This window comes from Ruditapes philippinarum, unplaced genomic scaffold (genome assembly GCF_026571515.1).
Source record: "Ruditapes philippinarum isolate M1 unplaced genomic scaffold, ASM2657151v2 ctg8459_1_1_1_1, whole genome shotgun sequence".
NCBI classification, from domain to species: domain Eukaryota; kingdom Metazoa; phylum Mollusca; class Bivalvia; order Venerida; family Veneridae; genus Ruditapes; species Ruditapes philippinarum.
The window spans coordinates 11,352-25,605 of NW_026866133.1; the positions used below are offsets into that span (position 1 = coordinate 11,352).

Sequence of the window (14,254 nt, forward strand, 5' to 3'; positions counted from 1 at the left end):
AACATCGGGTAATCATATTTGTATAAGCATAAAGTAACCCCAAGTTTAAATAATGGGCTATGAACCAAAAAAATACTTTAATCTAGTTTATTTTTATAGAGATTGTAAATTTTCTACAAATTTTAAAGTTAAAAGTCCCAACCAAGGGATTTTTTTGGGCGTTCGTTGGAAAAAATTTTTGCAATGTCCACGGAAAATTTCTGTCCCCCTCAGGGGCCCTTTAACCCCTATCCGACCCCCTGTGTACGCTTCATGATAAAGAGTTTCCGGTTTAAAATAACAAACCCATGGGCCCTTTAAATTACATTTGGAAATTTTTCGGTGAAAAGGAATGCTGGAGAATTCTGGCGGTTGGTTTTTGTAAATATCGTTTGTTGTAAGCATGCATGTTTCCCCACTTAGTTTCCCGCCCCTTTTTTCAACATAAACCCCTGTAAACAAAGGCCCCTCCGGACGGATATTCGTCTACCGCCTGTTATAAGAATCAAATTGATATAAAATTAGTTAAACTCTTATTATCAAATTGTTAAAACTATACATTCTCTGTACTGTGATTTGTTGTGATCTTGGGTATCTACATATGCCAAGAAAAAATGAATATACAAAATAATTCCAGTTACACCAAACTAATGTCAATCTACTTGTAAGAGACGTTCTGTCTATTAAACGATTTTGCTATTATTTTGTAAAAGCATATCTTAGAATTCACGATTGTTTAACTGTGTTAAGTGATCTTGCATTTACGCTCTAATTACATTTATCGAGTTAAACTTGGATAAGAAAGATTAAGAAGCCTTACTGTTGCCAAGACAGTTGATGATCCACCAAACTGACGGTTGTTTACAACGTTACTTCCGGCAGGGAATGTTCCTACGTCAAGGAAAATCTTAACGTTACTTTTGTTGCTGTTTCCCACAGATATTTCCAAAAAGGGGTTTGGGTCGGTATAAACCCTATTCCTTTTTCTGGGCCCATGTCACACGGGAGAAAGGGTTTACCTTTTTCCCGATTCTAAGAGAAAAAACAGTTTTTTAAGGGGTAAAAAAGAAAATTTCATAATTAGTAAAGCTAATGCTCAGGTAATGAATTTGGTAAATATAGGATTTCCGTGCAAAGTTGCAAGGGATCGTTCATTTGTGATTTAAAATGATTTATAAAATGAACAGAGTGCTTAATTTGAATTTTCTATATGATATTTTGCTGAACTAAGATCGTAAAAGCTACATTTTTGTGATTTATACATTATGCTCAATGTTCGTGCGAAACATAACTTACAACAATCGACAGATTTTTCATCAATGCTCTATCATAGAAGTGACAATTCAAACATTCAATGCTATACAATGTTGAACATATACTTACGCCTTTCTTGTTTACTACAGGTGAGAACTGAGGTGGCGATTCGTCTTGTTCTTTCGTTGAAACGTCGATCATGTTTTTTTTTATAGTTGGCGCCGTATATTCCCAAATGTTTTTGCTGAATAGTGTCTTTTTAACCTTTATGAATAGTATTTTTACTTCAAGAATTACTAAGCCAATCAATCGAAGTCTGACTGGGGTTAGTTCCAAATCCATTTTTAATCTGAAAATCATTTCGATCAAATCAATTTAGTAATATAAAAGTACAACTAACATCCTGGTGACATTATGTCAGAGTAAGCTGTAGGGCGCCGCCATTTTGACGATCAGTTACTTTTGTGAGACTGGCGAGATCGAGATTATGACGTGATACATCCCTTGTACGAGTAGTAGAGTGCGCTTTTTACGACCAAAATATATTTTGATGAACAACAATCTTTGAATTTGGGGAAAAAAACCCATATGGATCTCAAAATTGTTCATCGGTTAAAAAATATATGTGAATTTCCGCTGATCCAGATATGCACTATATCATCAAATGTGCAGGAGAAAATAGGTAAATCACAGGGTAAGTTTTCACCTTTTTTAACATTTAATATATAAATTTCAAAGCTTTGCTTAAGAAAATCGAACTGTGACTTTAACCACCTGACTTTTTGTTATTTTTACCCATTTTTGTTCCGATTTTTGTGCAGTCTGAGTCGAGATATTCTTTCCGTCGTGGTATTATATATAAAAAAAAACTGCAATGCGTATGTCGCTAAATAGACTCAAAATAGAGTTTTCTCAAATCTTACCACCAAACGATGCTCAACATTCAAATAACCCCTTATTGAAAAACATAAAGGAGATTTGGCTCATAATTAAGGAAACGCCGGTCAAAATTTTAGTAGAGCTCCATATGTGCTGAAGAGATCCATATATATATTATCATATCGTTAAGCTGATGTGCTGATTATAAACATTTACGGTTATGTAACAATAACAGCTTGCTGTCCAAATTATAGATTTAAGGTTCTTCATTTACCATTGTCATACAAATATTCATTTGATTTTGCCTTGTGTACTCGACATGAGAGGGTTTTTTTATTAATTTTGAGGAAAAAAGTTTACTTCCAAATCACTGCATGACAATCAATCTGAAAATGCTTGTTTCTGTGAGTGAAAATCTATAAGATACACTTGTGGAATATTGAAGTGATGTTTATCTATATAATTTTAAATAATTTATGAAGACAAAAATATATAGTACGATAGCTTTACAAAGATTTAGCCAATTTCACTTGTTTGCTGTTTAATATAATTATAAAAGTTTTGCTTGTGAAAGTTACGGTTCCTCAGAGGTAAATTATTTATCATAAGAGTAGTATTCGGCCTGAGTCAAATTTGTTATATATATTAAATACTCGGTATTATTTGGTATTTCTATTGTTAGCATCATATAGTTAACAGATTGATGAAGTGATATCTAATTACCAAACACACGGACTAAGGAACTTTCAGCAAAAGCTACGAAACGTTAGTTGTTTCATCAGATATTCAATGATTACATGAAGTGATCCGCAGTCTTCTAGATGTTTTTCTATATCACCTATGGATCTCTTTTGCACATATGAAGCTCGCCTGGAATTTTGACGAGCAGATCCCTTTTTTTCAGCCAAATCTCAATAAATGTTTCAGTAAGGGTTTGATCAAATATTAAACAACGATTGGTGGTAAGATTTATTTAGAAAACTGTGTAATTTGAGCTCGTTTAGCGACATTTTCTTCATACGCATTGCATGTTTTGGCACACAAAACCCTATTTAAATATATGTTTCTGGTGACTACATACTAGCAAGATCTTATTTACTTATCTTTCGTGGCGATTCGATAAGTTTTAATCGTAATGTACACGTCACGAATATCTGTTTTATGCACCCAATACACATACATAGCTGCGCCTATTGCTTGGTATAAATTAGTGACCTAGCGATTTTCTTGTATTAACTTTTTTATTTCTGCATTGCCTTTAATTTCCCTTAAACTGAATCCAATAAAGGGCGTAAATCAAGACAATCGTTACTCACGTCACGTCCAAAGGAAATTTTGAAAATCTAATTTCAGCACGGGTAGGAAACTTAAGGTCCATGATATCTCCTTCCAATTGAAGCTTGCCATATAGTATATAACCCACATCAACTTCTCCATAACAGGTCAACCCTCCGTAAGGTACGACAGTGGCTCCTGCTGTTTGAGCAATAAGTTTTCCTTCCCATCCAAAACTCAAGCCATAATAGCCATTAGCTCCAAATGCTTAAATGCGAAGTATCGTTAACAGTTCAAATCACGATTTACAAGACATTGAATCTGAAAACTTGTATTTTATGTTTTAGGCAGAATAACATACATGTAATCTAAAAAATATATAAAGAATTTCCTAGTATGCCGTCATCGGCTCTCGTATCATTTATAGCTAGCAGATGAATTACTTCTATTCGAGATTTTTTGATGTCATGATCCATATAAATATACCTTCCAAGAAATTATTTCAGAAAACTTCATATTTCATGATAATATATTATAAAATACTGTATCTATGATTCACGATTATGTTATTGAATATAAACATAAAGTTACACTTACAAAATTTTAGTGAAATGAAACCTCCCAGGTTAAATATTTTTTCATATTTAAATAACTCAATATTTTTCCTCGGCATTGCAAATCGTCCAGTCAACGAGATGTCAAAGGATTTGAAAGGGTTGCCAAGGCCTCCGGAGAATAATTTTTCAACCACTTCAGAATACTAATGATACAAAAACATTAACCAAATCAAAATCGTTTCATGAAAAATATTAACCAATAAGTAGGAAGAAGAACATTGTGTACAACAAAATGTGGTTATTTTAGTAATTACTATCTTGATTTTAAATCGTATCTTTTTCACACTAAGTTTACTGTACCTACATAGACAGTAAGCAAATGTAGATTATTTAGATCTTGGTTAAACTTTACCTTTACAGACGATTAGCCTACTTTTGATTAAAATGTAGACTGTTAATAATTTTCCTATTGATCTTAAGAAACTAAAACACATATGCTCTTAATAGACATTGATAAAATATTCATTTTACAAGGCATTTCCCAATCTTACCAAGGCTTTAGCTAGATCTATAAAATTATGAACAAGTTTTCCAATCATGGTAGGATCGACTTTATTGGTTTCCAGCATTGCTTCTAAATCACCAATAGTCATATTTGCAAGCTCTGCACCGAGTAAGTCCGTCCCTTTCTTTGAAAGTCCCTTTCCAACAACAAACAATTGATCAGCGCGGGTACCAATGTCATTTACTTTTCCGATCATATTCACGATTTTGTCGGCTGTTTTGAACAAAGAAAACACAACTCTGTAACATTCATTTTCTTTTCACACATGTATATATAGGTAGACTGTTACATCACACATAATTATATATATTAAGTAATACATGACATAAATTTTTACACTCTTCTTGATCATATAAACAAATATAAGAAATACATGTAACTTCTTTGTCTAGTGCTGTTATTTGGGAATGACCAGACTAGTGTTTATGTAATTTAGCCAAATGGTTTATCAAGCAAAATGTTTATGACGTCATATCTCATTAAAGCTGTACTTAACTGTTGAGCATTATGTTTACTGTTTAAAAAAAGCTATAAGAATGTTGAGAAAGATACTAGAAGGTCAGGGTATTGCATTGTAACATGGCCAACGATTGGCTGAAAAAAGTGCAGGGAAAACCGTATGAATCACTATATACATGAGGTGATTGGATGAGAATGAGGTATTTTGAAGTGTAAAAACTAAATTAAAAAGTAACACTATACTGTTTTCTGAAGAAAATGAAATATTTCATGAGTCTCTATGATAATTTTGCCTTGGATATTTGCATTTATTAAAAGTGTATGCCAGTCCTGTGATCAGCAGAAAATTTCAATGAAATGGGGGGTAATCCTCTTTGAAGTCATTTTGCAAAAAAATTGGTTGGCTACCACTATATAACAGGAACATTTTTATGTGTCAGGCATTTCATTCTGCTGGAAAAATCACCTCTTTAGCATGAAAACTCAATTTTAAGGTAGGATTAGGGACCATTTCTTATAATGTAAGTCTATGGAAATATCAATGTGAGTGTCTGACCTAAAGAGAGGGACATTTGAACTGTCATAATTCTTTGTAGTACTTTGTCTTCATTGATTACACCATGAAAAGCTGATATTTTGGATGAATGGATGTATACAGCCTTTCAAGGTATGAAATTTCATTATTTCAATGCAACTGTTGGTGTTTACAGCAGATAATGTGTCAAGGGGGTCAATCTACAAGCATTGAATACATATGAACAAGTGTATTAGTTTTGCTTAACAGTTAATAATGGTTTATATTTTCTTTAAACAGTGAATTTGAGTGAAAATCAATTGGTGATATGTTGATGATAAATAATGTAGACCTTGGTCATTAAAAATATGTTTTCAGATTTCAAAGAAATGCTGTACATTGGCTATACACATGCCAGGTTTGAAGACTTCATTTATAACTTGACAGGACCTGATGTAAGCACATTGGCCACTTTTGATGGGTGTTGCAGGTATATCACTACAAATGCATACTGTCGGGTTCAAAACTAATTTATTAATACTTATAATAGTTTAGGGTGCTGTTTCGGTTAACTTTTCGACTTTGTTTAGGGGCGGAAAGTTCTTCGCTCGGCACTAATTTTTTTTCCATTTTGCTCAAATATTTAGTAATACATAGAATGTCACAAATAAATTGCTTCTATGTCTGTTTCCCATATAAGAATGTTATGTGTTTCATTTACAGGCATAGATAGTATAAAAGCTTCAAATAAATAGCATTTTAAGGCTTCTGTCTTAAAATTGACTTGGTTTCAGGGCATGAATATCAACACATACTTAGAAATTGAAATGCATTGAAAAATGTAGCATAATTCAGTTAGGTTGCCTCTGAATATCCCCTTATTATATGGTTTAGATGCAAAAAAGTGTTAAGAATTTATTGTTTTCTATTTGGTAATACATATTTACACATTCACAATGTGTAATGCCATAAATTTTAGACTTAATGTCTGTTAAAGGCATATTTGAATGAGCATTGTAATAGCCAAGGGTAGAATTATTTTGTAGAAAAAGTTTTATTGATAAGTTAAAGTTGATCTACTTTTTCACAATTATATGAGGCACAATTATAACACAGCTTTAGTGTCTCTGATGTGTCTATAAACAGAAAAAGCGCTTATTCAGGTAGATAAATGTACACAAAGGGGGTGATTATGTACATAATATTCAGTGAATTACCTCCCTTTATATATTTAGAAACTTAAATAAGTGCATAAATTCTAGTTTCTGGCTACCTAAATTGAAGAAAATACACAAATACTTTCCATTCCAAGTACATTTTGGCCTAAAGAGGTGATTTACATGGTGAAACACCTGAAAGAAGGTTTCAATTGTCAAATTTGGCTCCAAATGAATGCAAAAATGGTAAAAAAATGGGTGTAGAAGTCAAACTTTAGGCTATTACTGTGCTGTTAAGTCCAGAGGAACTTGGTTTTTCCATGTATTGCATTTTTTATATCCATGAAAGAGAGAAACAAAATATATATAAATGAATTTTGGCACTTTATTGACATTTAGGCTTGTATTTAAGACTATATTAGCAAATATTTGGAGTAGAAAAGAATAGCAGGGGCAGTTTAAAGATACCTAGTTACATCCAAAATGTTGCTATGTGTGTGCAAATAATGTGTAATCCATAATCAGGTCACTATACAGTAGTTATTAAGTATGTTTGCTAAGCTAAATCTTCATTCGGGAAGTCTGTTGGTAATAAAATGTGGAATTTTGGGTGAAAAATCACTTATTTTGTTATGGGTGGGGTGATAAAATTGCTCCCTGCTACATCTTTTTGCTACAAAATTAGTACTTTGAAGCACTTCTGTAATGAGAACAGTGTAGTTTTGCTATCTGAGTGATTTTATAGAAGTTGTTACAAAATTGGCTTCAGAATAATGAATTATGTATGAAAATCACATGCTAACATTCTTTTTCAGAATATCCGGAATGCGGCACACTGGCGCTTTTTAGAATAAAGGGAACTTCAAAGTTTGAAATGACATAAGAGTGATGAAAATGTATCCATATAATTGGTAATTGTATTTGCAACTTCATTTATTATTAGATATTAGAATATTAAACATTTATTTAATATTCCCTTTAGGTCAGGGATCGCATTGTAACATGGCCAGCGATTGGCTGAAAAAAGTGCAGGGAAAACCGTATGAATCACTATATACATGAGGTGATTGGATGAGAGTGAGGTATTTTGAAGTGTTAAAACTAAATTAAAAAGTAACACTATGCTGTTTTTTGAAGAATATTTCATGAGTCTCTATGATAATTTTGACTTGGATATTTGCATTTATTAAAAGTGTATGTCAGTCCTGTGATCAGCAGAAAATTTCAATGAAATGGGGGATAATCCTCTTTGAAGTCATATAACAGGACCATTTTTATGTGTCAGGCATTTCATTCTGCTAGAAAAATCACCTCTTTAGCATGAAAACTCAATTTTAAGGTAGGATTAGGGACCATTTCTTATAACGTAAGTCTATGGAAATATCAATGTGAGTGTCTGACCTAGAATGCATTATAAACAGTTACACATATTATATTTCCACAAACATTTTACTCGATCGCTTCTGTCTTGAACTTATACTAATAATCTCATTAAATTAAGCCCTTTTTACATTTCATAGGACATAGGATAAAGCAACTATCTGTAATCATATTTCGAATGACGCTTAATGTTTAGTTATACTTAATAATAGAATAAACATAATAAGAATAATTTTGTATTTTCTAAATAAGTCATTTCGGTGATATTTTGTTTCTACATTTTAATAATCAATTGTCCTGTGAATAACAATGAATGTCTGATATGAAAAAAAGCTAAAACTATTTCTGAAAAATGCTTTCTTACCGCCCTTGATATCTACTTTGACATAGCCTTCTGATTTTCTGTGTTTCAAGTTTTGAGGGTTATGCTCTCCTAATGCCTTAACAGTAGCTGCATAGCCAGTGCTAGCATCTGAGTCACTTAGTTCTTCGCCTTCCCATACTTGAGCTTTTTTATCATTCTTGAAGCAAAAGAAAAATCTACCTTATATACCATAATCGTGCAATTTCTCTGATTCATTGAAATGAATATTTAATTTGATAAACTACGCCAATATGAACATTAAAACAGACAGAATATGCTATGCCAAGTTTTATTTTTCCTAGACAAAGGGTAACAAAATTGTACCTTCTGACATGACAGACAGACAGACAGTCAGTCAGTCAGTCAGCCAGACAAATATATGAGCACAGAATTTTCATTCATACCTGGTATTTGATAGCATCGTTAATGAATTGCTGTATATTTTCTTGCGATGTCCCTTGGCTCAATAAAATAGTCACTGCTTCTTTTATGTCCATTCCAAGACTATCAAATAGAATGAATTCACTTATTTCACAGTTTTCTGCAAAATCCAACTTGCTTATACTCGTGTTATATTTTGAGGGGAATGAATTGTGAAGCTTAGGACTTTTGTCACGCATGTTTTATTTAAAATCGATTAATTGGCTTTCGTTGATCAAATTATTACATTGAACGTATCAAATAAGAAACATTTAAGACATTACGTACAATATTGTGACAATTAAGCGGAACGTCAAATGACTCTTTTAGCTTTAAGTTTAATGACAGAATATAAAAAATAAACTGTTTTAGCATATAAACATTATCATTCCTATGGAGAGCAAGTAACAGCAAAGAATAAATGACATAAGTAAAATACTAACGTAACAACATCTTGGACGGCTTGACGTCGTCGTCGTCTTCCAGCAATTGCGCATGTTAGTTTCTGCGCCATTCGGAAGTTGAGCTGACAGTCGAATGAATTTCGAGTACCTGTACATACTGTTATGGTAACTGATACGTCGTAGCTTACCGATGCAGTATTGGTTACATTCATATCTATGAAGATTGCATCAGCTATATCCTCGTGTATAGGACCTGTAAAAATGGAACATGAAACAAGTGGCTTAAGAATAATTGACTTGACTGTTCTCTTATAAAGACAGGTCATGTATATTTTCAAACAATTAATTTAACGATTAATTTATTAAGTCCATCATAATATTAATAATAAGCTACAGCAAACACTTACTGCTAAGTTCTTTAATTGGTTTACTCCATTTCTTGTTTTCAATTCCATATTGAAACTTGTCGTCGGCACAATCATGTTGAAATTCTAGCATTACATTCCGTTTGCCCTCACTAAAATAAAATTCCGTACAACACTGAATTCCTGAGCAGTCTGGGGACCAAGCACAAATGTTCTGAAGCTCGCCTGGTAAAGGACTACATGCTGAAAGAAAATAGTATAATGTTATTTACTTACAGTACCTAAAATAACATTAGTACAGGTTTTAAAACAATCTATAATGAATTGTTCTATATAACTGTTCTATATTAATCAACTGTATAACTGTTTAAATAACTGTATATGTTAATATATGCCAATATCTCCAAAAGACTTGGACAAGAGGTCATATGAAAATGGTTCTTGTTCATTTATTGATATGATTATTTTATTTTTTTAAATATCTCACTTCGTAACTGTCCTTTTAACTTGACATAAACTATAAATATCTGGTTTAAAGGTTTAAAAGATACGCATATAAGCTAAAAATAAGTTATAATAATAATTAACATGAGCATGCGTACTACTTGTAGATGCGGTTAAGTTTTCAGCTGTGCATATCGGCTGTTTCCAGAAGTCATGCGTTATTCCTGTAAATTAAATTTCATTTGACATAAAGTAGAAATAACATTGTGTACTTTTGTCACATTGAAAAAGGCATTTAATACAGTTTTGTTCTTTGCAAATATAAGCAACAAAATTGTTCATCTGACAGCAATCAAAACGCATAATATCGTGCTGATTCTGGCCGTTGCTTGCATGACGTCATTTCGCTTGTCAATATATTAATGACATCATACTTGAGTTGGTGTCAAACTGGAACGTTTAAGATATAAGTAAATGTTGATATGATAGTTACAGTTATGCACAGTATCTTTACAAACCCCGCTCATTACAAACCCCGCTCAAATGGGGTCATTTTTTAACAGTGACAAAAACGATTCATGAAACTCTAAATAAAAGACAAATCTGTAAATTATTGTATAATTCTTCTGTAAATTATTGTATAATTCTTCATACTTAACATCACGTATAATTTAGGAAACTTAAGGTTATACCGTAATATGGTTGACGTGTATCATTTTTGGTGACGTTTTCGCACGTGGGATAAGGTATACGGGTATCTTTAGCAACGATGAACGGTGACTGTTTACATGTTGTCTCATAACATTGCTGAAGCGATATATCCAGATCAAACTCGTGCTGTGACTGCACGTTTGTAACCATATACCTGTAATTAAATTGCAACCAATGATTAACATTTAATTAGGAAGAGAATTAGTGAGCAAAATATATTTTCAGACTTGGTTAACAAATTAAGATAATTTTCAAATTCAAATTCAAATCTATAACAACATTTAAACGGAATACAATATCTTGAAAGCTTCAAAATAAATCAAGCACATATCATTTAAAAAATCAAATGTATTGATTTAAAACTTTTTATCAACATTTGCAGTCGATCCCTCTTTCAAGAAAATAGCGTTTATGAAATTTCTTTTCCAAAACCAAATTCATATGGAAATAAAATTTTGATTTCTAACGAGTAAATATGATACTTACTCTGTGCGCCAGATACCTTTAGTTGACAATGAATGCATTGTTCCTGAAAAAAAGAAAATATATTCAAAATAACATTTTCAGTATTTCACTTGAATGTCTATTGTTTGTAAGCTGTTAAATGAAGTTGATAAAAGAAATCAGTCTATAATTCAACACATTTCATAACAGGTGTTAAGATATACAATTGGCGAAATGAATAGTTGATACAGATATTTAAACTTGTTTCATATACTCACAACATATCCGGAGAGTGCTTTAACAAAATCTGCCTCTGTTATATAACGTACTTACTTATACATGTATGTAACTATACATGTTTGTAAGGAAACAGAGTAAAACAATTTAAGATCAATATACTATGATTAAGTAAGTTTGATTGATTATACACATGAGCCGCCATCTGCCAAATCGGAAAATCACAAGCGTACTTTCAATTTTGGTACATTGCTATGATTCTGTTGAATATACGAACAGATAGTGACTACAGGCATATATTTTATTAACTTTACATCTTTATCAATGGCAATTTTTTTTCAGGACTAGATACAACTCTCATTATTCCTTTGGATGAAATAGAAAATTATCCAAATTTCATACCCCATTCATAACCAAGCAAAGCGTATTTTTGTTGAATATTTTCCAGGTTCATCTCCATTCTATAATTGCATGGGTCTAGGGTAAAGTTCATCCACAGATTTCTTCCAAGGACTTTTGACTCAATACAACAATCGAAGCTCTCTCTATCTTTTGTAGCTATACATGAAGCGTTCGGCTCATAGTGAACGACCTCAAAGCCATCTGAAAAAGGAGTACAATATTCACTAAATTGAAGAGCTATATTAAAGTAAATTCGTCTGTAACGGAAGGTCTGTAATACAAAGAATAATTACATTGATAGTATTTAGTTTAAGACATAACAACAAACGACGAAAAATTTATTCAAAGAAATCGTTGGTGTGAGATGCATGATATTTAATATGATGTTTTGGCACGTGACTATGTTGAATAAATTATCTTCTATATTTTTATAGGGCCTTGTGTTACTTCTACACGTTTTAATGTTGATTTTGTGGACTTTATGTGTTTAAATGTTGAATTCTGCTAAAGCCGGTGCTAGGGGGCGTGGACGGTAGTTTGCACTTTACAGTACCGTCCATGAACAGGCTCAAACAAACCGAGCCTGCAACATTATCAATTTTGTCGTTTTGAGCTTTCTTAAGGGATTCTTATTTTCTCTATTTTATGTCTTGAATTAACTGGTCAACATAAATTGATTTTCACATTCAACGCTACCATCTGGAGGCGGGCAGCTTTTGAATTAATTATAGTTCAAAATATGAAGAGTAAAATACCTCCTGTCACATTAGCTTTTATTATACACGGTTCCTTCAGAAGAAAATGATTCAAGCCCATTTGTTGCATCAGTTCATCTTTTTGTTTGTCTGTCAGTACAGCATCTGGTGGCATTGAATTGTTAGATTTCCAGCTATCTAATGAGAAGCCTGTAAAATCGTGCCAAAATAATTAGGCATTTCTATGTGGAAATTGAGGTAAAAAGCAATAATAAATGTAAATTTGATTTATTCAAGACTTTCAAATACAGTGTAGAGTTATTTTCAGTGTCAGTACCTTTAGAAAAGTTCTTTTTACACGTTAAAGCAATACGAATCGTTCCAGGGGCGTCAATGTTAAAGTGCTTAAGGTATTTCATTTCAAATCACTTGCCCCTCAACGCTGTTGGTTTGAATCCCGTCAGGGACTTTGGATTTTTTTTCATATGTAAAAGCTATCCAGCTAGCTTACGAAAACGTCGATGGTTCAACTAAAGTGCCCGTTCGTGCCTGAAATAATAATGCATGGAAAGGCACTTGGGGTCGTCCTACACGAACCTCACTTTGATGATACAACTTAAAACCCGGTCAAAAAGTTCATCGAGCGTTTTCGAGATCAATATTCAGTATACTACGTATAACAACAAAACTTAAGGTATGGTACATAATAACCTTGTCAGCTTCGACAGTCAAGAAAACAAGTTTTTCTTGAACAAATAGAAATAACATATTTATAAGGGATTGGGATCTTAAAACACGCCGGTATTCCCACAGGCGTATGATTGGGTTACATAATGACACGGGAAGATAATTCGAAAACGTGGTCGGTGAATCCCATTTTCTTCGCTTTAAATATTTCTGATATAACATTCTAAGAGCATTCAACGTTTACATAGATTGTATTATACAGCTTTCATTCTGTAAAATATCTATATGTAACTCTAGTATACGCCTTTTAAATAAATATAATGGAACTTTCCGAGAAAAACTTTACACACCCGACTGAAAAACATTTCTCACAAATGCGGGCATCAACCTTAAACTGGATTAAACTTTAAATAGACGTTTGTCACTGTTTAAAACATTTCAGGTCAATTACAATTACCAATTTTATATTAGTAGGTGTCTTTTGATTGTTGAATTACCTGGAATTTGAAAGGTTGGTTTAAATTCACACTTTCGTTTCACAACGTGGTTTCGAAGTATTTCAATGTCACGGTTACATTCAAATGCACTTTCCATGCACACTTTGAATCGTAAGTTTATCGTGTACTCATTTTCCGTGCTGTCGTCAATCATAAACCTGTAGTATTAAATAAAACTATGCTAGTATACAACGGCAATTTCGGATAAAAACGTGCATATATTTGTTTCGCAAACAGTTTTTCCCTTTTCATTTAATAATTTAATTATTGACTAATTCAAATTAAGTGTATGGAATTCAAACTGCAAGCACTGCAAAAACGTTGAAAAGATTTAAATTCACATGTTTAATTATTGGCTCAAATGACAAATATTTGTTAAACAAACTAGTAAAGCATATTGGGTTTAAATAAAAATGGATTACTTACTCTACGCGTAGGAAACCATTCAGGCTCATCGTTAAGTAATGACCTGTAATCAAAGATATGACATTTCATATTATATAGAAATTACTATATGTATATAACTCATTCCCGTAAACAAAGATAAAAAACTTACTATAGAGAC

At 32.4% G+C, this 14,254-nt stretch overlaps 1 protein-coding gene across 1 annotated transcript; it reads right to left on the reverse strand.

Annotated features, from left to right (window-relative positions):
- Nucleotides 1-418: 418 nt before the first annotated feature.
- On the reverse strand, nucleotides 419-14,156 carry LOC132731424 (uncharacterized). The gene is made up of 16 exons (XM_060717605.1): nucleotides 14,116-14,156; nucleotides 13,690-13,847; nucleotides 12,566-12,715; nucleotides 11,811-12,011; nucleotides 11,214-11,256; nucleotides 10,709-10,881; nucleotides 10,175-10,240; nucleotides 9,615-9,815; nucleotides 9,247-9,460; nucleotides 8,788-8,887; nucleotides 8,384-8,540; nucleotides 4,496-4,722; nucleotides 3,985-4,147; nucleotides 3,429-3,654; nucleotides 1,363-1,582; nucleotides 419-472 (listed from the first exon to the last, which is right to left on the reverse strand). The coding sequence occupies exons 1-16, from the start codon at nucleotides 14,142-14,144 to the stop codon at nucleotides 419-421; spliced, it is 2,382 nt and encodes a 793-aa protein (XP_060573588.1). The 5' UTR covers nucleotides 14,145-14,156.
- Between the last annotated feature and the right edge of the window lie 98 nt (nucleotides 14,157-14,254).